Genomic DNA, 23,496 nt, shown 5'->3' with positions numbered 1-23,496 from the left:
GAGGTGGTAAGAGTTCCACTCTTGTCCTCTCGCTGTAGCTCCCAGCTCTTCCAGCACATAATGCAGGTTAATGCATGTGGTACTGATAGAGGAGGTGCTGGAATACTCATTATTTTACTCCCACTCATACACTTATAATAGCGTATGCTTTTCTTACTGTAGGTCCAGAGGGCATTTTTGTGAGGCAAATGTGGTGAAATAAACAACAAAATGACAAGGTTTCAAACTGATAATTTGATACAGCGCGTTTCCCAGGAAGATAATATGATGCCTAAGGCAATACAAAGTAAGGAAGATGGTTGTAAGGAAGATGGTTGTAGATTAAGCCATTTCTTTTTAGAATATGCATCACTACGTCAACAGAAATGTAGTGTTATATATAGCGTACATACAGTATATTTCAGGCAGTTAATCAGAATCGGAATGAATGCAAGCTTGAACATAACTTGCCATTGATGTGCCTTGGTTGAGCTGCTGTGAGCTGCAGTAAGTGGGTGATGCTATCCTGTGACTGGTTTTGGTGTTGGTAGGTCAAAGTTCAAGTCATGTAGGGGCGTGGTATATTTTATATTCTAATTGTAAGCGTACATTCAGAAATAGATCTGTCTCATCTCTCATCTCATCTTCATCCGCTTATCCGGTATCGGGTCGCAGGGACAGCAGCTCCAGCAGGGTACCCCAAACGTCCCTTTCCCAAGCCACATTTGCCAGCTCTGAGTGGGGGATCCCAAGGCATTCCCAGGCCAGTGTCGAAATATAATCTCTCCACCTAGTACTGAGCCTACCCCGAGGTCTCCTCCCAGCTGGACGTGCCTGGAACACCTCCCTAGGGAGACGTCCTGGGGGCATCCTTACCAGATGCCCGAACCACCTCAACTGGCTCCTTTCGATGCAAAGGAGCAGCGGCTCTACTCCGAGTTCCTCACGGATGGCTGAGCCTCTCACCCTATCTCTAAGGGAGAAGCCAGCCACCCTTCTGAGAAAACCCATTTCAGCCGCTTGTACTCGCAATCTACTCCTTTACTTGGGGTAACGCCTCATTCCCTACCCAGAGGAAGCACTCCATCGCTTTCCTGCTGAGAACCATGATCTGTGTTCAATGTAACTTACCTTTCCAGTTTTTTTGGTAAAGGGCTGTCATTTCAGCGTGTCATTTCTTATGCATGACAAGCTGAAGAAATAGGCCTACAATATGCAACAAACGGGCAAACTTTAATCATGATTGTTATGGCATATTGTGGCCATTGGTTCAATTTACCCCAACAGTTTAGATTTAAGATTTATTTTGTGAGTGGTTTAATGGGTGGGCTTAACCTTTACCTATCTTACTACAATTCATTGTTCCGTCAAACTATGGTTTCCACCACCCAGATGATATTTCTGTATTCATAATCGGTAAAGATATGTTCTATGATTCATACAGAATGAATCATATCTTACATTTAACTAGGCCTTTTCATGACGACTGTTGCGATAAGCTAAGGGAAGAGGAACAGTATCTTCAAAGCTGAATCAAAGCACTTTTCTAAATACAAAGGTGCCTTGCACACCATCCATTTACATATGGAACTCAACATTCATATCACATTCATAGTTTTCTGTCTTTACATTTCTCACGTTTTTTCTCTACCAAATTACGAGGTGAAATTTGCAATTATGATTTCGCCTCTTTACAACAGTTTCACAGCTGGTTCAAAAGAGTTGACGAACAAGACATGTCCTCCAATGTATCTCACCAAGCCCTTCTGCTTTTCACCACACTGCTTGCTCAACCAATAGGTATTTGCCAACACATATGCACTGGAAGAAAGCACATTCCCAGGCCTACAACCACAAATGAGCTTACAGGTGGCCAACCTGCCACAAGCTGTCTCTAGAATGGGAGATGCATTCAGGTGGAACTCAGCCAATTTTCACAACCTCTCCAGGATTCCTGGGCACAAACTTTTATTTTCATGCCTGATATGTTGTTAGTTTTATATACAAACCCGATTCCAAAAAAGTTGGGACACTGTACAATTGTGAATAAAAACAGAATGCAATGATGTGGAAGTTTCAAATTTCTGTATTTTATTCAGAATACAACATAGATGACATAAAATGTTTAAACTGAGAAAATGTATCACTTTAAGGGAAAAATAATTGATTTTAATTTTCATGGCATCAACACATCTCAAAAAAGTTGGGACAAGGCCATGTTCACCACTGTGTGGCATCCCCTCTTCTTTTTTATAACAGACTGCAAACGTCTGGGGACTGAGGAGACAAGTTGCTCAAGTTTATGAATAGGAATGTTGTCCCATTCTTGTCTAAAACAGGCTTCTAGTTGCTCAACTGTCTTAGGTCTTCTTTGTCGCACCTTCTTCTTCATGATGCGCCAAATGTTTTCTATGGGTGAAAGATCTGGACTGCAGGCTGGCCATTTCAGTACCCGGATTCTTCTTCAATGCAGCCATGACATTGTAATTGATGCAGTATGTGGTCTGGCATTGTCATGTTGGAAAATGCAAGGTCTTTCCCTGAAAAGAGACGACATCTGGATGGGAGCATATGTTGTTCTAGAAACTTGGATATAACTGTCAGCATTGATGGTGCCTTTCCAGATGTGTAGGCTGCCCATGCCACACGCACTCATGCAACCCCATACAATCAGAGATGCAGGCTTCTGAACTGAGCGCTGATAACAACTTGGGTTGTCCTTGCCCTCTTTAGTCCGGATGACATGGCGTCCCAGTTTTTCAAATTTTGATTCTTCTGACCACAGAACACTTTTCCACTTTGCCACAGTCCATTTTAAATGATCCTTGGCCCAGAGAAAACGCCTGCGCTTCTGGATCCTGTTTAGATACAGCTTCTTTTTTGACCTATTGAGTTTTAGCCGGCAACGGCGAATGGCACGGTGGATTGTGTTCACAGACAATGTTTTCTGGAAGTATTCCTGAGCCCATGTTGTGATTTCCATTACAGTATCATTCCTGTATGGGATGCAGTGCCGTCTGAGGGCCCGAAGATCACGGGCATCCATTATGGTTTTCTGGCCTTGACCCTTACGCACAGAGATTGTTCCAGATTCTCTGAATCTTTGGATGATATTATGCACTGTAGATGATGATAACTTCAAACTCTTAGCAATTTTTCTCTGAGAAACTCCTTTCTGATATTGCTCCACTATTTTACGTCGCAGCATTGGGGGAATTGGTGATCCTCTGCCAAAATGAGCCAATATTTGGCATGACATTACAAAATGTCTCACTTTCAACATTCGATATGTTATCTATATTCTATTGTGAATTAAATATAAGTTTATGAGATTTGTAAATTATTCCATTCCTTTTTTACTCACAATTTGTAGTGTCCCAACTTTTTTGGAATCAGGTTTGTAAAATAAGGGAAATAAAGATTTGGCTGGGTTAGACCACTAAACTCTATTTAAGATCAGTTTTTTTCCCCGTTTAAAAAAAAAGTGTGATGGGCATACTTTGCTTGTATTGTAACGATTCTGTGAGCACACACAAACAGACACAAAGTACATCCAAACAAACACACTAATTTTCCTCTAACCTGTATGCGCTTCACACATTCTAAATTAGTACTTGGATTGACAACTATAGAAAAACATTATAGTTTGTTATAGTAATTTATAGATCAGTAATTTGGCAGACGACTGAAATCATGTTCATCCTTTCCAAAATGGACACTTGCTTGATGATGCCCAAGTTGAAAAGGCGCAAGAAGAACCGTCTCATTTAATACAAGCACATTTCGGATTTGTTACTTTAATACAAATGAGTATCAGCAAGAGCGTCCATGATGAAAGTAATCTATCCAGGCCTTTTAGAAATTGCATACTACGAATCTCTCTCCTCGTCTCCTTCTCAAAGCTGATTGGAAAAAGCCCGAGTTTCTTCTTCTTTGACCTTTCCTCCAATTGGTTTTGTGATGGATGAAAAGAAAGTAGAAACCAGGCGAGGATTATGAAATTTAAATAAGGCCGTACCCTACAAACAAATTGGGCTGATACCAAGGATCAAAATGACTGCAGATATAACTGCCGACTGAATGATGTACAAACATTTCTCACATTATATACTTTAGCAAAAGCGCAAGGGGGTGTGGTATATTCGCTATACCACCCCCCTCGAGACTAATTGTTTCAGCATTCAGGATATAAACCACTCAGTTTATAATCAAGCAAAAAGGCACAAGGTGATGTGGAATAGGGCATGAGGCAGCACAGAGTGCCAGGACACCCTATATTAGCATTTTGCTAAAATAAATGTATATGCTAAACGGTCTCATATACAAGGATATTTGCAGTCAGAATTGAAAGCTTAAACCACCCGGTGTATAATGCAATTTTAATCCCCTTGAACATGGCTTATGAATCCCAAATGGACCACTTACCTTTCCCCTCTATCCTTAACCCTCCACTTCATGCGCCTGTCGTTACCACCCGTGTCCCAAAGCTGAGGGGGTGAAAAGTGCTAATTAGACTCTCCAGTAGCCTCTTCCAGTAAGTGAGTAACGTTGCAGCCTTCATAAGCGAATCCAACACGGCACCATGTTATTTTTGTGCTTTACATACCAAAAAATGATAGGTGTGCCTTATTATATACGCCTGATTCGTAGGCATGTGTTTGTTAGACCTTGGATATGGACAAAGTTCTAACAGCTTTATTTTATTTTCAGACTACAACATCAAAAACCTGCCGACTGACCAATACATTTTCAGGTGGTTGAGGTCTAAAACGATTTCATTTAATAATGAAATGTGCAACATGAGTTCCATTCCAGTCACGAGTATGTGCCGACCTTGATGGGTTTGCAACTATCTGGAAGTTCCGTGAGCAACACATGACCATGGAGGCACTCGGTGTGAGTGGGGCACAGCGGCAAATGTTGGGTCATCGTAAGTGTTAGTGTAATGGTGCCCTCTTCGGGTTGACTGTCGGTTTTGCAGATTTTTCATTTCCGGTTTTACTAAGTATGCACACAATTCAAATGTGCAAGTTACCTGTTGGTTTAGTTTAGATTTTGTTAAAATACAGTCAGTGTGTGTAAAAACACAAAATGAGCAAAGAATCACCAGAAACCAATGTCGACATTACGGTGGAACGGTTGAAAATGAAATATCTGCAGAGAAAAAAGGTTAGTTGTCCTGCTTAGTTTATCGTTTATATTGCTAGCCCCATGTTAGCTAGCTAACGTTTATGACCTACTTCACGCTAACTAGCTAACAGCTGGGCCACTCGTTACCAAGGAAACACGCAAACTACCAAGTACGTGCCTAAATATACTATATTTTGCAAGCTAATGAAGTCACTGAATATGCTAGCTATGTAACTTGTCATTCTGTATTGGCAGGTCTGCGCAGGGCATGAAGCATTTTGGCTGAATGGAAGACAATACCAGGGAGAACAAAGAATGGTGAAGGTGATACCATGCAACACCAAAGAGTTGAGTGCTTACAACAGGGCTCTTCAAGAACTGTTCCAGGCTGTCAACAACCCTCCAAACAGGTCATGCTCTTCCACAGAACATCAACACTACAGCTTCTGTTAGTTTGAAAGGCCAATGCCAGAAATGTACTGTGGCAGACCGGCTAGATGAGATATGATGATGAGTGTCTTTCTGCTTTCTTAGGTTTGACAGTGACTGCAGTCAGGTTGACAGTGACGATGAGAACAGCACTTCCTGCCCTCTCCTGGAAACAGAGATCCACTACACAGAGACCGGTATGTGCATGGGTCTGATCATATTCAGCCCATGTCCCAACACATCATGATAACAGGGGTACCAATGAACATTTAGTCACTAGGTGCCCAAAGTAACAGCAACAACAAATCTCACAGGTAAACAACATGTTCAGTGCAGTCAGTCTGGATAAGAGGGTCTGATAAATTATTTTCACATGAATATGACAGTCAAAATGGGCATGTCAACAGTGCTGAAAACAATGATTGGGTGTTTCTGTTTTTCCAGATGTGACCCTGCCCTCCAGTCTGGCCGGTAGCTCAGGCTCCTGTGAGACAGAGCCTACTGTGGGGCTGGCCAGAGAAAAGGAGGTGAGGGCTGAGAGACCGGGCAATGGGGCGAGTCAACGCTCCTCTCCTGTCCTCTGTCCCTCGGCGATGGGCCAAGTAAACCGGGAGATGCTGCACATCTACCGACAACTACAAACAGAGCATTTGAGGCAGCAGAAGTGGGCGGGCCAGCTCCAGGACAGAGAGAACAAACTGTTACAGCAGGAGGTACCTTTGCGTGTGTGTACACACACACAACTAAAATGCAGTATGTGTGGTCCTGATACACATTCATGTAAATTCCATCAGAGCCGTGTTAAGGAGGCGAGACAGCTACAGGACCAGCTGAAGGAGAGAACCAGAGAAAACAAGAGGTTAATGGCTAGCTTCAACTCCATCAAGGAACACAATGACACCATGAAGAAGCAGGCAAGCACCTATGTCATGATATCATGTGTTATGACAGTGTATAACCTCCTATACGCTGGGAAGGTCTTTACATAACTACTGTAACTGAGATTGTCTTTACTGAGTCATTTTTGACCTCTTAGAAACTAGTTAAGTGATAAAGTATCTGGTCAGAAAACAATGTAAATGCAAACTAATTGCAAAGGTAGTTTTTGTACCTTATTGTAAATTATGACCGCAAACAAAAATAATAATGCATTGCCATTGCATATTTTTCAGCTTGATTGTTCTCTATATTCCTTTTGACAAACTTAAATAAATAAACTTATTGTCAGTAAAAAAAATTGTCATATGTAGTATATACACTGGCCAAATAGGGAAGAGTTGTTGGAAAAAACGAAATGTAATCGCCAAGAATGAGAATTATTTCTCTGATTTGATCTGTTATATTAAAAGTGATCAACTCAGATGACAAGATTACATAAATCTGCCACTAAACCTGATAATTGTTATTGTATTTATTGTCCCCTTCCTGGATCTAAATATTCATGGTCAGTTTAACAAAATATTTGAGTATTTACCAAATGTTTGTCAAATTTCCCTGCTGACAGATCTGGTGACATGCAGTAATATTAATACAGTAACATGAATCTGTTCATTTACCCTGTGCCATGAGATTGAATCTTCTAATATTTCTACCCCGCTTTTCTGTTTTCTATATAGTGCTGCTATGAAATGTTTTGGTCAAAGGGAATTGGTTTCTTTTTCAGCCATTAATGATGGTTAATAGAGGGCAGAATATTTACTGTCTGTTATGTTATTTTATTGTATTGTATTCAGCTGAATGATCTGAGTGAGCAGAACAAGCATCTGGAGAACCAGTTCAGAAAGGTTCAAGCTCGGCTAGAGAACCTTCAGGTAAGAAAACGGACCACAGACAGAGGAGAGTTGCATTAGGGCTGGGCGATATGGCCCAAACCGTACATTACAATATATTCCAGATTTTTTGTCAATATGATATTGAGTGTATATATATATAGATAGATAGATATATACCTATAGATAGATAGATAGATAGATACCTATAGATAGCTATAGCTCCAGAAATAATTAAGAGACCACAAACAAATTTAAAAGGAAAGTTTTGAGTGAGGAACAGAAGCGTTCAATTTGCAGTGGTCTCTTAATTTTAACCCTTTTGTTCCTCACTCAAAACCTTCCTTTTCAACTTTTTTGGAAAGGAAAGAAAAAGGTGCAGGGGTCTCATAATTCTTTCCGGAACTGTCTGTTGGAGCCGAGATGTATTCTTAGTCGTTACTTGGAGGGGCACTGAATGCCTGTTTCATGTATCTGTATGATATAACTGCCATCTATCTATTCCTCCGTTTCCATGGAGACGGACAAGGTACTAGACACGACCACCCTGGGACGTTGCTTTATAACATGTTCTCGTTATAATCTTATATATATATATTTGAAAAAAACACAACCTTTTGTTGTATATATACTGTTTAAGCTTAAGGTTTTTTGTTCAACTTTTAATAATAGTTTTCATTAAAACATAAACAAAAAATTGCAATAGTGCAAATCAAATAACACTGGTGTGTAGCATTATTACTACAACCCGAATGAAACATCCTTTCTTATTTGGAATAAATTATTAGCAAAGTAGTAATATTGCATTATCAACGCTATTTTCATTATTGAATTATAAAAATAAACTAATAACGATATTTATTGAATTATTGCCCAGCCCTAGGTTGCATTACTAAACATACTGTCGGTTTATATTCATGTTATTGTCTCTGTCTCCAGAGGAAGTATGAGTACTCCATGGCACAGAAAGGGAGAGAGGATGTTTGCCTGAAAACCACCCAGTCAAAACCTAAAGCGCAGACAACTGCTACCTCCAAACCAGCCAAAGTAGGTGAATAGTATATTGCATGCGTGTGCGTCTGGCAGGGGTGAGTGCTGACAGCTGAGCTATTAGTTCATCAGCTGTGATTGTAAGAAGTGCCGCCACTCTAACCCTATATCCTGATGTCCTCAGTCCTAATGTAGAGCTATCCCCTATTAACAGTGGCTGTTGTACTTGTTACTGCCTCATTTCCTTTTTGTGTGTTTATTTAGAAAATACTACGTACTAATTAGTTTTGGATAGACCTCAAACATACATGTTGATGAGGAGGGCGTTAAGTATTTTCCGCGTGTCTCATTCGGTCCCTTGTAGCTTATTTGTTAGAGCATGGTGCTTGCAATGCCAGAGGTTGTGGGTTCGATCCCCATGGTGGACCGGGTCGAAAATGTATGCAATCGCCGTTGGTAGTTGCTTTGGATAAGGGTGTCAGGTAAATGACAAAAATTCTTAATGTAAAATGTCGTTCCACAGGTCAGTAGAAGTTCTGCCCCTTTAAGGCTGCAGGCTTTGCTATTGGACTGGGTTTTAGACGGACAGGCGTCTCCTCCGGTAGAAGGAGACAGCAGAACAGCCCCGGGCCAAAAGCCCATGTCACCAGGGGTCTCACGCCATGACAGGTGCTCTAAGGTGTGAGGAATGGACTGGGTCTGGGGGATTTGAATGCGTCTTTACGATGCCCCTGGCTTTGTGTTTGCTTTTTGTTTGTCTGGTGGTGTTATTTGTGTAGTTTGATGTGTTGTTGTCCTGTGTGTAGGCATTGCCTCTGTTGGTAGAGCAACTTCAGCAGTCCTCTACTTCATCAGACCCTTCGGTCTACCTGTCCCTGATCAGGTTCATATGCTGGAGCCTGACAGAGATTGACCGCAGCTCACAGGTAACACACAACACTATACAGCACTGCACAAAGCTACGCAAAGCAGCATTACATTAGAACAAGTGCACACAAAACCACCGGCAGAGACAAAACCACCAGCAGAGACAAAACCACCAACTGAGAGTTAGGTTTTGGTTTGATTTCCAGTTAAATGGGCTATCCAGAGCTTTGGTTAAATTTCAGGCACTTATTTTTGCTCACAAGCCAAAATGAGACCTTGTTTTTTTTGTACTAAGTCAACAAATTTTGCAGTATGTCATCCATTTGGATGAGAAATGAAAACAAATAAATCAAAAACCAAATACAAATCAGTGTAATTTATGATATGTGCCATTTGTTGACATTTGTTGTCCTGATGTAATTCATTTAGTTTTAAAGCAGGCAAACTTTGTTTTATTTGAGTCCTGCTTGTTGGCATGTCCTCTTCTGGCCAGTATGTGGTTTATTAGTGTGGGGTACATTAGAACAGGCTGGGGAAACAGTTGTCGTACCAAACCAGACTCAGACCCAGCTGGATAATGTGGACCTCAGCATTGCTGTCTGGTTCTTATGAAAAAAAGTTTGGCCCAGAGAGTCCACAACAAGGATGGATGCTACAGGGGACCCAGTAAACTCCCAGCTGAAATGTGCATGTGTGCGCGTGTCTGTGTCTGTGTGTGTCTCTGCGTGCACGTGCCTGTGCGCGTGTGTGTGTGTCTCTCAGGGCAGTTATTTGACAAGCTTGATGTTTAAACTGGAATCACATGCTGTAGTATTATTGCAACATGCTGGGTTTGAACCACAAAGCCAGAAACATCATCTCTGTGGGTTTAATCACAACACTGTGTGTGTGTGTGTGTTTGTTTGTGTGTGTGCGTGCGTGCATAGCGCCTGGCTCTGTCGTCCACTCTGCGCCGTCTGGGGGAGGTGATGTCCAGGGGTCCGACCCAGCAGACCGGAGTCCCCCCTCATCCTCCCCCTCTGTATAGGAGCCCCTGCCCCCACACACGCATCCTCTCATCCCTCATCATCCTCAGGACCATCACCCAGGGTAGGACTACACACACACACTGCATAATGCAGACACACTCTTATCCAGTCCAACTCTATTTTTCCTAAAGCAAAGGGATATCTGTGACTGTGTTTTTGGTGTACTTATGTGAAGTCCCCAGGAGAGGGCAGTATTGCGGTTTTCCATTTGGTTTGTGAGCAATTGTCTTTGTTTTGTGATACTCACAGATGTAGAGGGACGTGCAAATTTATAACCACTAACTAAATAAACCAACTGGTTTTTCATTTATCTTGTGCTTTACATTCTTAAGCAAGGTTTATTTTCTTTAAAATTGTGTTTAATACTTACCATATTAAAATGAGGTATCTGGCCCTTAACATATTTGACTAACTACAGAAAAATGTCTGAACTTATAAAAAACACTTTGCAACAAAACAATTTTAAAGGATAGCATGACCTTTTACACACGAAACTAACAACGCAGTGCGGTCAAAGGTTTAGTAACTTAGTTGTAGTCCAAATCCCATTCCTTATAACTAAAACAGTTCATTTTGAAAGTTCAATACATTTTAATATGCACTGTAATGAACCCAGCTACCCAAGTCAGAGGCTATTGTCTACCCTAGTGGATGGCAGGCTGTTCCCGGGCCCACGGTCTGGAGCTGACAGGACCCTGGAGCATGGCGTTCTCCACAGGACAGTCCCCCACCAAGATTAGACTAATGTCTCTGACTAATCGACTAATCAAAATTAAAAAGAATCACTGTAAATAATAACACATGCTTTTATTAAACCAAGTACTTTGATGCATTAAGGCACTGTTGGACTAAATAATAAGGTTAATATAAATTAGGAAGGAGAGGTATTCACAAGATAACTAAAAATCTAACTTATTGACTGCAGCTGCTGGGCTTTACCGATTCAGCCTCTATGACATTACTCCTCCTCTTTTTCCTGATGTTGAGGAATGCTGATTCAGGTTGTAGCTATCTGAGAAGTAAAATCCAAGTACCAGTTAAAAATATTGTTTAACTTGCACAACAGCAAAGCACATCAATTGAACGGCGCACACTAGAGCCTTTTATTTTAGAACCAAAGCAACCGATATCCGCCAAAGGAAAATGCGCTTGCTGTAGTTTAATGTTAGAGAACGCGCCCATACCACAACTACCAGACAAATGGGGACCGCTGGGCTACAGAGACAGAAATGTTGGGCTACAATTCTGCTCATGTACAATGTGGAAAAAAACGCCTGATGGTTGTTAGTCTAAGCCTCACCTATAGTACCCATTGCTCTGATTGATGGACTGCGCCACCCCCGTGTCCTTAGCAACAGGGATGTCAGCTGACACGGGGCAATCAGTCGTCACATGGCCTGGTGAATGCTCCACAGCCTACTGACCAAACAATGGATTAGTGGACTGAATGGGGTTAGCCCTACATTCTAGCATGCAGGACAGATTGTTGCGCCTTTTCACACAGTCTTGGTTATAAAAGCCTGTGGCTCTGTCAAAGTTGCCATTGGCCTTTTGTTAGCCTCTCTGATCAGTCTCCTGATTCATCCAGTTTGGAGTGATGGCCTGATCTTGACAGGGTCTTGGTGTCACACACCTTCCACTTCATCTTGCTCCAAGGGGGATTCAATGCCTTTCTAATCTTTTTATATTCATCCCCTGAACTTCAGTACATAAGCACTTATGAAATCTTCTAGGTGCTCATGGTTGAGTGTTTGCTTTGCAGTTCACTACCCAACACAGGGAACATACAGAAACCACTGAATTTATCCTGAAACCACGTGAATGACTACAATTTAACACAGGTGGAGACCTATTTAGTTACTGTGTGATTTTGAAGGAGTTTACATCAATCCCCTAATTTAGGAGGCCGTGGAGAGTTCTCCAGGCAGTGTGTTCAGTTTTATATTTCTAATATGTATGTCATTTTCACAATAAGAAAACAATGTACCTCGTGTGGAGTTTGATGCGTATATAAGTTGGAAAACCATCCTAATTGAAATCCATGAGACTGAGGCACTGAAACGACAACATGTGAAAATGTTTGAGACTTTCTGGGCTCTGTAGTTCTGCTAAATGCTACCTACACTTTTAATATCTCAGCCTGAAACTTAGCTGGAGAGACAGAAGGGGGTTGGAGTGAGTCTCCTAGTTCTGCGTCTACATACATGGTGGTGAGATTAGAAAATGGCCCGTTTGCTGTTAAGCTTTCTGCTGACAGCCCCCTGTTTGGGTTTGGATCAGAACCAGCAATGCAGGCTTGTTTGGGGGGGGGGGGGGGTCTGGTGTCCCCCTACACCCCAGTCTCTGCAAGACCCAGACTTCAGTAGTGTCTGGAGAGCATCAATATCCCAGGCCTCATAAACATGTCTCCTCAGTTGCCAGCACGTCTCTCAGCCACTCTCACTCTGCTGGCTTTTACTGCCTTGTTCACTCTTCCACTGCTATGACTGTTACTACAACTCCTGTTGGTACAGTCTGACTGGGGGGGGGGGGGTCCAGCTCCTTGTCAGCAACGGTCCCGTTCAGTTTCAACTCCCATGAGATTCATCCCCCAGCTTTATACAGACCTTAAGTGAGCTCAGATGTAAGGGAGCCTCTGGCTTGGAGGTTGGTGTCAGTGTCCAGTGGGGGCCTGCTGGGTTCAGTGCCCAGGGGGACGTCCTGCTGGTTTCAGTGCCCAGGGGGACGTCCTGCTGGGTTCAGTGCCCAAGGGGACGTCCTGCTGGGTTCAGTGTCCAGGGGGACGTCCTGCTGGGTTCAGTGCCCAGGGGGACGTCCTGCTGGGTTCAGTGCCCAGGGGGACGTCCTGCTGGTTTCAGTGCCCAAGGGGACGTCCTGCTGGGTTCAGTGTCCAGGGGGACGTCCTGCTGGGTTCAGTGCCCAGGGGGACGTCCTGCTGGGTTCAGTGCCCAGGGGGACGTCCTGCTGGTTTCAGTGCCCAAGGGGACGTCCTGCTGGGTTCAGTGTCCAGGGGGACGTCCTGCTGGGTTCAGTGCCCAGGGGGACGTCCTGCTGGTTTCAGTGCCCAGGGGGACGTCCTGCTGGTTTCAGTGCCCAAGGGGACGTCCTGCTGGGTTCAGTGTCCAGGGTGTCTGTGATGTCTAAGTGCTGTGTTTCCTGTCCTCCAGCTGACGTTGTGGCCCAGGTGTTGGATTCCCTCCACAGTGACCTGGTGTGTGTGGATGTCCGAGGGCTGTTTCTGCGGCATGGGGGAATGTCTGTCCTCCTTGCCCTGCTCCGATGTGGGAAAGTTGGGCTGCAAACCTCAATAGACATCCTGCTGCAGCTCAGTGGAGAGTCTCGTAAGTAGGGCTCCTCCACATGAATCAGTCCCACCACGGTTCACTATTCCTCCAGAACAGAACATACCGGATCTCCTATTATTTATTTAGCATTTGGACTGAGGAATGACTGCTGGTTGAGGCAAGTAGCCGTGTCATTGGCTGAAACTGAACAGAGCTGCGGGTGGCGCCCTGTTTTTCTGTGTTCGTGTGTGTGACACTGTGCAGAGCTAAGCGCTCTGTCCCCTGAAGTCTTCCGTGGCAGGCGGAGATCTCAGCGCCCCACAGTGATTTATGAGGGAGGGACAGACTGACAAAGGAGGGAAGGGGGGGGGCGTGGGGGGGCGGTGATTAGCCTGGTTTACAGGGGAGTAATGAGGCGAGTGTGAGGAAGGCCATGGGGGAGAATTGGGGTTCACACCTGAAGGTCACCATTAAACCCTGGTCTGCTGAAGGCCTGCTCAGTGTCTGCCCCCCCAAGGCAGCCGTCCCAGACCCCGTTTCACTAGGCCCCCTTCATGCACTTTACAACTGAAGGTCACCTGCATAGTGTCTGAAACACAAACCCAGGGGTCTGGTTCCCAGCTGAAGGTGCCCCTCCTCCTCTGGGCATCCTGTCCTGTCCTACTGTAGGCCTGCCAAGGGTCTGTGCCTGAGGCAAAGCCCTCATAGAACTCTGTTCAGGGTTCACGCCATCACTGGGTTAATGTACTCTAATCTACAAGTAACCGCCAACATAAAGGAAACACCGACAGACGCCCTTAGATCCCGTCTAGGTGTGGCTGCCAAGATAATGGGCAACATTGCACATGACATGCATGCATGCGTGGATGTTAATGCAAAACCTGTGTGGAAGCACCGGCTTTCGAAATGCTTTGTGTCTCTTTAATGTTTTCTTTTATCGTCAGATTCCGCGTGGCCCCGTAGCCGGGCGCCACGTGACCCCCGTAGAGGGCTGACCATAACCAGAGGGGTGCTGAATCAGGACGTGGCCTTCCGTGTCCGTTGTTGTCCCTCATCAGGTTGAGGAGCGGAGACACTAGGGACCAGATGGCAGGTGTCTGGCTCTGTGCTCCAGTAACAGGGATATACCTCCTGGGTCTCTGCCAGTCTGCTCGGGTAACACCATGAGACTGTTTCTAAAGCAGACTGCTTTTTCACGCGCAATTACCTCCAAAATTAGAATATTACCTCCAAAATTTGAATATTACTCTCCTGTTCCTTATTGAACACCATACATGGATTAAAGGTGTTTTTATTCAGTCCCATGGCTTGGTTTTGTGGAGAATGTGATCTCAGTCAGTAGAACTAGCAAAATAAGAAATGTGATTTGGATATACAGTTGTGCTCAAAAGTTTGCATACCCTTGGAGAATTGGTAATATATGTACCATTTGTAAAGAAAACATGAGTGAACAGGCAAAACACACATCTTTTATTTCTTATGGGATTCATATTCAACTGTAGGTCATAACAGAATGGCACAATCATAAAACACAAAAGGAAAACATTTACTGAACCCTGTTCAAAAGTCTGCATACCCTTAGTTCTTAATACTGTGTATTGCCCCCTTTAGCATCAATGACAATGTGCAGTCTTTTTAATAGTTGTCTCTTAGGCCCCGAATTCTAGCAGTTGGTGTAGCTGTCCTTCGGTCTTGGCAAAATGCCTCCAGGTCATACAAAGTCTTTGGTCGTCTTACATGAACCATACGTTTGAGATCTCCCCAGAGTGGCTTGATTATATTAAGGTCTGGAGACTGGGAGGGTCAAAGCCTTCACCTTTTTCTGCTGTAACCACTGGAAGGTCAACTTGGCCTTGTGCTTAGAGACACTCTCGTGCTGGAAAGTCCAAGAACGCCCCATATGCAGCTTTTGTGCAGAAGAATGCAAATAGTCTGGCAGTATTCTATGATAACATGCTGCATTCATCTTGCCATACATTTTCACAAGATTCCCTGTGTCTTTGGAACTCACACACCCCCAAAACATCAGTGAGCCACCACCATACTTCACAGTGGGAAGGTATTCTGTTCACTATAGGCCTTTTTGACCCCTCTCCAAACAAAGCGTTTATGGTTGTGACCATAAAGCTCTATTTTGTTCTCGTCACTCCAAAGCCATGAGTGACGAGATGAAAATAGTATCCCGAACAATTATTCTGGCAGTTTTGTCTGAAATCTTTCTTGGTCTACCTGACCTTGGCTTGGTATAAAGAGATGCTTGAATTTTCCACTTCTTAATATGTAATTGAACAGTACTAATTGGCATTTGCACAGCTTTGGATATCTTTTTCAGTGGATATAAAAAGTCTAAACACCCCTGTTCAAATGCCAGGTTTTTGTGATGTAAAAGAATGTGACGAAGATAAATCATATCAGAACCTTTTCCACTTTTAATGTGACCTATAATGTGAACAATTCAATTGAAAAACAAACTGAAATCTTCGATGGGGATATTTTTACAATTACCTGGTTGCATAAGTGTGCCCACCCTCTTATAACTGGGGATGTGGCTGTGTTCAGAATTAACCAATCACCATCAAACTCATGTTAAATAGAAGTCATTACACACCTGCCATCATTTAAAGTGACTCAGATTAATCACAAATAAAGTTAATCTGTTCTAGTGTGATTTAACTGACATTTTCTTAGTTGCATTTCAGAGCAAAAGCCATGGTCCGCAGAGAGCTTCCAAAGCATCAGAGGGATCTCATTGTTGAAAGATATCAGTCAGGAGAAGGGTACAAAATAATTTCCAAAGCATTAGATATACTATGGAACACAGTGAAGACAGTCATCATCAAGTGGAGAAAATATGACACAAAAGAGACATAACCAAGAACTGGACGTCCCTCCAGAATTGATGAAAAGATGAAGAAAACTGGTCAGGGAGGCTTCAAAGAGGCCTACAACAACATTAAAGGAACTGCAGGAATTTCTGTTAAGTCCTGGCTGTGTGTTAGATGTGACAACAATCTCCCGTATTCTTCATATGAGTAGGGTGGCAAGATGGAAGCCTTTTCTTACAAAGAAAAACATCCAAGCCCGGCTGAAGTTTGCAAAAACAAGCATGAAGTCTCCCAAAAGCATGTGGGAAAATGTGTTATGGTCTGATGAAACCAAGGTTGAGCTTTAGGCCATAATTCCCAAATTTTAAGTTTGGCACAACAACAACACTGCACATCACCCAAATAACACCATACCCACAATGAAGCATGGTGGTGGTAGCATCATGCTTTGGGGCTGTTTTCCTTCAGCTGGAACCGGGGCCTTAGTCAGTGTGGAGGGAATTATGAACAGTTTCAAATACCAAGCAATTTTGGCACAAAACCTTCAGGCGTCCGTTAGAAAGATGAAGTTGAAGAGGACGTTCACCTTTCAGCACGACAACGACCCAAAGCACACATCCAAATCCACAAAAGCATGGCTTCACCAGAAGAAGATTAACATTTTAGAATGGCCCAGCCAGTGCCCACGCCTGAATCCAATTGAACATCTGTGGGGTGATCTGAAGAGGGCTGTGCATAGGAGATGTCCTCGCAATCTGACAGATTTGGAGCACTTTTGCAACGAAGAGTGGGCAAATATTGCCACGTCAACATGTGCCATGCTAATAGACTCCTATCCAAAAAGACTGAGTGCTGTAATAAAATCAAAAGGTGCTTCAACAAAGTATTAGTTAATGGGTGTGCACACTTATGCAACCAGGTTATTGTGAGTTTTTTATTTTTAATTTTCCCCCCTCAAAGATATCCGTTTGTTTTTCAATTGAATTTTTCACGTTATGGGTCACATTAAAGGTGGAAAATGTTCTGATATGATTTATCTTTGTCTCATTCTTTTACATTACAAGAACCTGGCATTTTAACAGGGGTGTGTAGACTTCTTATATTCACTGTATATCCTTTTCCATCTACTGAGTTATGCCAGTCTTTGGGGAGCAGAAAAAGTTATTTTCTGCTCCCCATGGCTCAGTATCTAGCCTGCTCAGTGCATCCACGTGAGAGCTAACAAACTAATTTACTGTTTATACACAGACACTAATTGTAATTTAAAAAAACCCTTGTGTGTCTGTAACAAGGCCAAACATTCAAGGCTATGTAAACTTTTGATCAGGGCCATTTGGGTTATTTCTGTTATCATTATTATTTAAAAAGGTGAAATAACTTTGTGATAATAAATTGCTTCATATGATCACTATCCTTAAATATGAGGTTTTTTGCATGATCAGTCATATTTTCCAAATCAGTTCCAACATTTCACAATTTCTGTCAGGGTATGGAAACTTATGAGCACAACTGTATGTATCTCTAAGGCTGGTTATGAGAAGCACTATGTTCTATTGAGGTAGTGACTTTGGCTCTTATTCTGCACATTGTTGTGATTGTAGTATGTCCAGACGCCCGTATAGACCTGACTAGCGCTGATGCTGCATACACTGTATTTATTGACTCAACTCAGAGATCTATGCAGCTCACATCTGCTGAAATCTATGCCTCCCTCCTTTTGTTTCATCTGTGTTTATGTACCCAATGACAGATTTAATGTTGACAATATGGATTCTTCTTGATGTGAAATCATGTAGATTTACTCTTGTTGGATTAGTGGAGTTGAGTGCCATCTGTATGACTGGAAGACTTCATCGCTGCTCGTTTTTCAGTTCACGAACAGCTGAAATTGGTTGTACAGCTATAGGCCAGATGTAGGGCCTTATCATTTCTCTTTTTGGAGGTCACGGACGGAATCCAACAAAACAGAAAAATAACAAGTATTTTTCTGCATAAAATAATAATCCAGTTAATATAGTCCTGTAATATTAATAATAATTACCACCGCATTTTGCATCCTCCTGATGTCGCCGCATGTAGTATTATACATGCAGTATATGCGGTGGTGGCAGTGTCACATGGATCTCTATGTGGAACGTGTTTTCACTCACTGCATGGCGTTAGTTCGCTGAAAAATCTCAACGCGCCCTTCCATTGGCAGCGACGTTAACGGCCGAGTTTGTGTTTAAGTTCATCACGTCGTTGCGGGAACGTGCTGCCAGAAACTGAGGGCTCGCTCCAACAGGTCTACCTGCCCATAGTCGTGATGTGCTGATTTGACTCGTCAGAACCCCTCTGCGGTTATATCCACGTTTCTGGCGGGTTTAGGTTCCTAAAATATTTGGGTTGGCGGATGGGTTGAATTCATAGTTTTTTTGCAATCAATAAAAACCGGGGAGCTAGGCGATAGTATGCCTCACAGTTAGATACATTTCAGCCTCAAGTGTGAAGCTCTTTATCCAAGCAACTTTGTTTCCGCAGTGTTTTCTCTATGATATTGAATAATGGGATTGCGTGGTTGGTGTTACAATGGAGGCGTGATATTAGAAAAAGAGTTTTCCAAAAATGAAACGGATATCACGGAATTTGGAAAGAAAATGGAATTGTCCAAAACATAACTGATTTTATACGGCCCTAGAGATGGTGGGCTAACCGTGAAAGTTTCACGTGGGTCACCAAAAGCATAAGCAAGAATTTGCAGTTAGCAAGTGTAGGGTTCATGCACGTGTGCGGGGTTCGTCTGTGGAGCTCCCTGCACGTGTGCGGGGTTCGTCTGTGGAGCTCCCTGCACGTGTGCGGGGTTCGTCTGTGGAGCTCCCTGCACGTGTGCGGGGTTCGTCTGTGGAGCTCCCTGCACGTGTGCGGGGTTCGTCTGTGGAGCTCCCTGCACGTGTGCGGGGTTCGTCTGTGGAAATGTCGATAATGTTCTTCAGTGGAACTGAAATCTGGCTGTATGCCTATCTAAGTGGTTCCTTCTGTACAGGGTATCAGCATGAGTTCCTGTCTGCATGCAGCACTGAAGATTTCTTCCGAATGGCAGCTTTACTTGTGAAGAAGCCCAGACTAGAGCTTCCTCTCTTGGAGAAACTCTCGATCATCCTCCAGAAACTCTCCAAGATCAGGTGCGACAAACTGATAATGGTCTTCCGTTTGTACTGTGAATGCTGTTAGCTGAATCAGGCATGTTTTTGCAAGGTTAGAAGTAAAACCATCACCCTCAGTAGCTGTCCAAGAGTTGGTGGAATAGGTCCTGGTTTCCCTCTAAGTTCCATGACACATTATTACAAGATCCAGGGGGTTTCTAGAACATGCGTGGTATTAGTTAAAGTTCTCAAGGGGTACTAACAGTATGTCAACCTCTGTCTTAACAGGAAAAACAGACGTCTGTTTGAGCTCTGCTCTCTGCATCTGCTGCTGCAGGAGATGCACAGAAGTACTGACCCAACACACACCTTCCTGTTAATAAACCTCAGTTCTATACTACTCAACCTTAACACACACACTTTATAATACAATGTGTGTTGTTCTTTTGGTTTATGTAGGTTTTATATTCTCTTTGTGTTTTATTTATTCATAATTTTTCAATTTTCCATTTTGCTTTGAAGTTAGAATCATGTTGGGATGGAGTGGCTATGATGTTTGTTCCAGGCATTCTGAGCAAATCAGATGATTTCATTAGGTAGCTTTTAACAGCAATAAACAAAGAAATTTCCAGAACCACTGTTTGACTTCTCTGTCACAGTTATGAGACACATGTGTTTGATACAGTATGTCTCATATGTTTTCTGTAAGCCCGTTTGTTTGTTATAGACTAATGCTGAAAATTCATGGGGTTTCCTAACTAGAATGTTTCTGTGTGGTGAATTTTGCACAGACAGATCTATCAAGGCAGAATGTTGAAGAAAATAAATGTCAACATCCAGTACAATGTGACTCTCTTGGTGTTGGTACCTGTTCAGGTCAATCCCTGTTTACAGGAAAGTCTGCCTATTATACGAACTTCAAAAAATATTGGTCTGCGCATTAAGTTCTTCAGCACCTCGCAAAATAAGTCCTGCAGAAGTCTGCACACGAGCGTAGTAGAACATTCTTGTGGGAGTGTTGGTAGCAGTTACTTTAATAAGGCTCTGTAACAGTCCGAACACTTAATGATTCAGGACCTGTCACTAACTGATTTATTGACTTTCATTACTTACATTACTGACTGAGGGCACACTTTGGGTCTGCTGTGTGTCTTCCACAGCCCACAGCTACAGGCTCTGAGCCGCGGTCCCAGTAATTTATGTTTGTGTTTTCCAGTGAAGCAGATCTCTGGAAACTCAGTAAAATGTTGGCCTCCAAACTGCCCAGTCTACCTCATTAGAAGGCTATTTACCTGTTTGACGTTAGTGGCTGCACTTTACCACAGACATGAAGCCAGTAAATCATGTTGGATGTTACAGACCATCAAATATACTGTATAATATTTATCTGGGCTGGCTGAGTTAAGAGTGCGGTAGTGATGTGTGCAGCAGTTTTGCACCTGAAAGCTACTTTGAGAGAGTGGAACAATGAGTTGGGCAGCGTTAAGTGAGAGAGAGCATGGTCAGAGAAGCCTGTTAAACTGGGCATTCATGGATGTCTGGACCGGAGCTCTGGTCATTGGGTGAAAGTATGGGCCCATTGTTCTTTACCTGACCGAATCACAGTATCTATAGCTGGTAAATTACTATGGTCAGTATACAGTATCTCACAAAATAGAGTACACACCTCACATTTTTGTAAATATTTGATTATATATTTTCATGTGACAACATTAAAGAAATGACACTTTGCTACAATGTAAAGTAGTGAGTGTACAGCTTGTATAACAGTCCACATTTGCTGTCCCCTCAAAATAACACAACACGCAGCCATTAATGTCTAAACCACTGGCAACAAAGTACACCCCTAAGTGAAAATGTCCAAATTGGGCCCAAATTGTCAATATCATGGAGTTCACCAGTGCTTCACAGGTTGCCACTGGAGTCCGTGATGACATCACAGAGCTGGTGGATGTTAGAGATCTTGCGCTCCTCCACTTTCCGTTTGAGGATGCCCCACAGATGCTCAATAGGGTTTAGGTCTGGAGACATGCTTGGCCAGTCCATCACCTTTACCCTCTATACGTCTATTTCCCAAAGAGAACCACTGGATATGACGCTGAGCATGTGCACTCAATTCTTTGGTCGACCATGGCAAGGCCTGTTCTGAGTGGAACCTGTCCTGTTAAACCGCTGTATGGTCTTGGCCACCATGCTGCAGCTCAGTTTCAGGGTCTTGGCAATCTTATAGACCATCTTTATGTAGAGCAAAAATTATTTTTTTCAGATCTTCAGAGAGTTCTTTGTCATGAGGTGCCATGTTGAACTTCCAGTGACCAGTATAAGGGAGTGTGAGAGCGATAATATCAAATTCAAAACACCTGCTCCCCATTCACTCCTGACACCGGGGAGGGAAAATGGCTAATTGGGCCCAATTTAGAAATTTTCACATAGGGGTGTACTCACTTTTGTTGCCAGTGGTTTAGACATTGTAGCTGGTAAATTACTATGGTCAGTATATCTGTAGATGGTACAGTGAGGGAAAAAAGTATTTGATTGATTTTGTACGTTAGCCCACTGACAAAGAAATGATCAGTCTATAATTTTAATGGTAGGTTTATTTGAACAGTGAGAGACAGAATAACAACAAAAGAATCCATTAAAACGTATGCCCAAATTTTTATAAATTCATTTGCATTTTAATGAGTCAAATAAGTATTTGATCCCCTCTCAGCCAGAAAGATTTCTGGCTCCCAGGTGTCTTTCATACAGGTAACGAGCTGAGATTAGGAGCACTCTTAAAGGGAGTGCTCCTAATCTGAGTTTGTTACCTGTATAAAAGACACCTGTCCACTGAAGCAATCAATCAATCAGATTCCAAACTCTCCACCGTGGCCAAGACCAAAGAGCTGTCCAAGATGTCTGGGACAAGATTGTAGACCTACACAAGGCTGGAATGGGCTACAAGACCATTGTCAAGCAGCTTGGTGAGAAGGTGACAACAGTTGGTGCGATTATTTGCAAATGTCAGTCTCCTTCGGTCTGGGGTTCCGGGCAAGATCTCACCTTTTGGAGTTGGAATGAACATGAGAACGGTGAGGAATCAGCCCAGAACTACAAGAAAACAATTGGCAACAAATTACACCGTGAAGGACTGAAATCCTGCAGCCCCCGCAAGGTCCCCCTGCTCAAGAAAGCACATGTACAGGCCCGTCGGAAGTTTGCCAATGAGCATCTGAATGATTCAGGGGAGAACTGGGTGAAAGTGTTGTGGTCAGATGAGACCAAAGTCGAGCTCTTTGGCATCAACTCAACTCGCTGTGTTTGGAGGAGGAATGCTGCCTATGACCCCAAGAACACCATCTCCATTGTAAAAAATTGAGGTGGAAACATTATGCTTTGGGGGTGTTTTTCTGCTAAGAGGACAAGACAACTTCACTGCATCAAAGGAAAGATGTATGGGGCTATGTACCGTCAAATCTTGGGTGAGAACCTCCTTCCCTCAGCCAGGGCATGGAAAATGGGTCGTGGATGGGTATTCCAGCATGACAGTGACCCCGAACACACAGTCAATATTCCTATAGCTGGTAAATGACTTTGGTCAATATATCTATAGCTGGTGAATGTCTGGTCTGTGCATCTCTAGCTGGTAAATAACAAGTCAGTGTGTTGTTTGTTATTATCTTTCTGATGCTGCATACCGTGGCTGGCTTGGGAAATTAATGTTTCCCATATTTGTCTGATTGATTAATGACATCCACAGTGTTGGACAGGTCTCTGCACGCTCTGGGATGGGACCTCAATCAGCTTTCATTATTCCATCAGCAGTAAGAGCAACATTAGTCCTGTGACTGTAACACCAATTTAAGAGGATGTATGTGAGATGAAACAAGCTCAACCATTTAAGAGTAAGTACGGAGCTAATGGTGGAAAATCTGCTGTGGGAAACTGTTAATGTCCTCACAGTGTGGAAGGAATCTGCTAATAAAGTTTGTTTGATCCAAGTCAATGTGTACATTTGGGGATTGGAGGTATCCACAAAGAAAGTAAAACCTGACAAATCAGTTGAATTCTGTCATTGCCCCAACAGGGAA

General features: G+C 43.0%; 1 protein-coding gene across 4 annotated transcripts; it reads left to right on the top strand.

The window, feature by feature from the left end:
• Window positions 1–4,240: 4,240 nt before the first annotated feature.
• On the top strand, window positions 4,241–20,057 carry LOC105016365 (coiled-coil domain-containing protein 138). 4 transcript variants are annotated; one of them, XM_013137811.4, is made up of 14 exons: window positions 4,241–4,513; window positions 4,690–4,909; window positions 5,365–5,519; window positions 5,644–5,735; window positions 5,983–6,251; window positions 6,333–6,452; window positions 7,272–7,349; window positions 8,247–8,354; window positions 8,821–8,976; window positions 9,104–9,223; window positions 10,091–10,253; window positions 13,360–13,533; window positions 19,324–19,462; window positions 19,712–20,057. In XM_013137811.4, exons 3-14 carry the CDS (start codon window positions 5,425–5,427, stop codon window positions 19,848–19,850), a joined length of 1,653 nt encoding a protein of 550 aa, XP_012993265.1. In that variant the 5' UTR covers window positions 4,241–4,513; window positions 4,690–4,909; window positions 5,365–5,424; the 3' UTR covers window positions 19,851–20,057. The 4 variants fall into 4 exon arrangements, with proteins under 4 accessions (XP_012993265.1, XP_019910122.1, XP_012993264.1 ...); XM_020054563.3 differs by having other exon boundaries at window positions 4,241–4,517; XM_013137810.4 differs by lacking the exons at window positions 4,241–4,513; window positions 4,690–4,909 and adding an exon at window positions 4,933–5,148.
• The last annotated feature ends 3,439 nt before the right edge of the window (window positions 20,058–23,496 follow it).

Source organism: Esox lucius, chromosome 16, assembly GCF_011004845.1.
Source record: "Esox lucius isolate fEsoLuc1 chromosome 16, fEsoLuc1.pri, whole genome shotgun sequence".
NCBI lineage: Eukaryota > Metazoa > Chordata > Actinopteri > Esociformes > Esocidae > Esox > Esox lucius.
This window is presented reverse-complemented; position numbering and strand designations above follow the sequence as displayed.

Bases quoted from the DNA above. Each gene is read 5' to 3' on its own strand.
- LOC105016365 (XM_013137810.4), top strand. From the start codon at position 5,071: ATGAGCAAAGAATCACCAGAAACCAATGTCGACATTACGGTGGAACGG. The intron at 5,520-5,643 runs GTCATGCTCTTC...CTGCTTTCTTAG, and splicing joins GTCAACAACCCTCCAAACAG to GTTTGACAGTGACTGCAGTC. The intron at 6,453-7,271 runs GCAAGCACCTAT...TATTGTATTCAG, and splicing joins ATGACACCATGAAGAAGCAG to CTGAATGATCTGAGTGAGCA.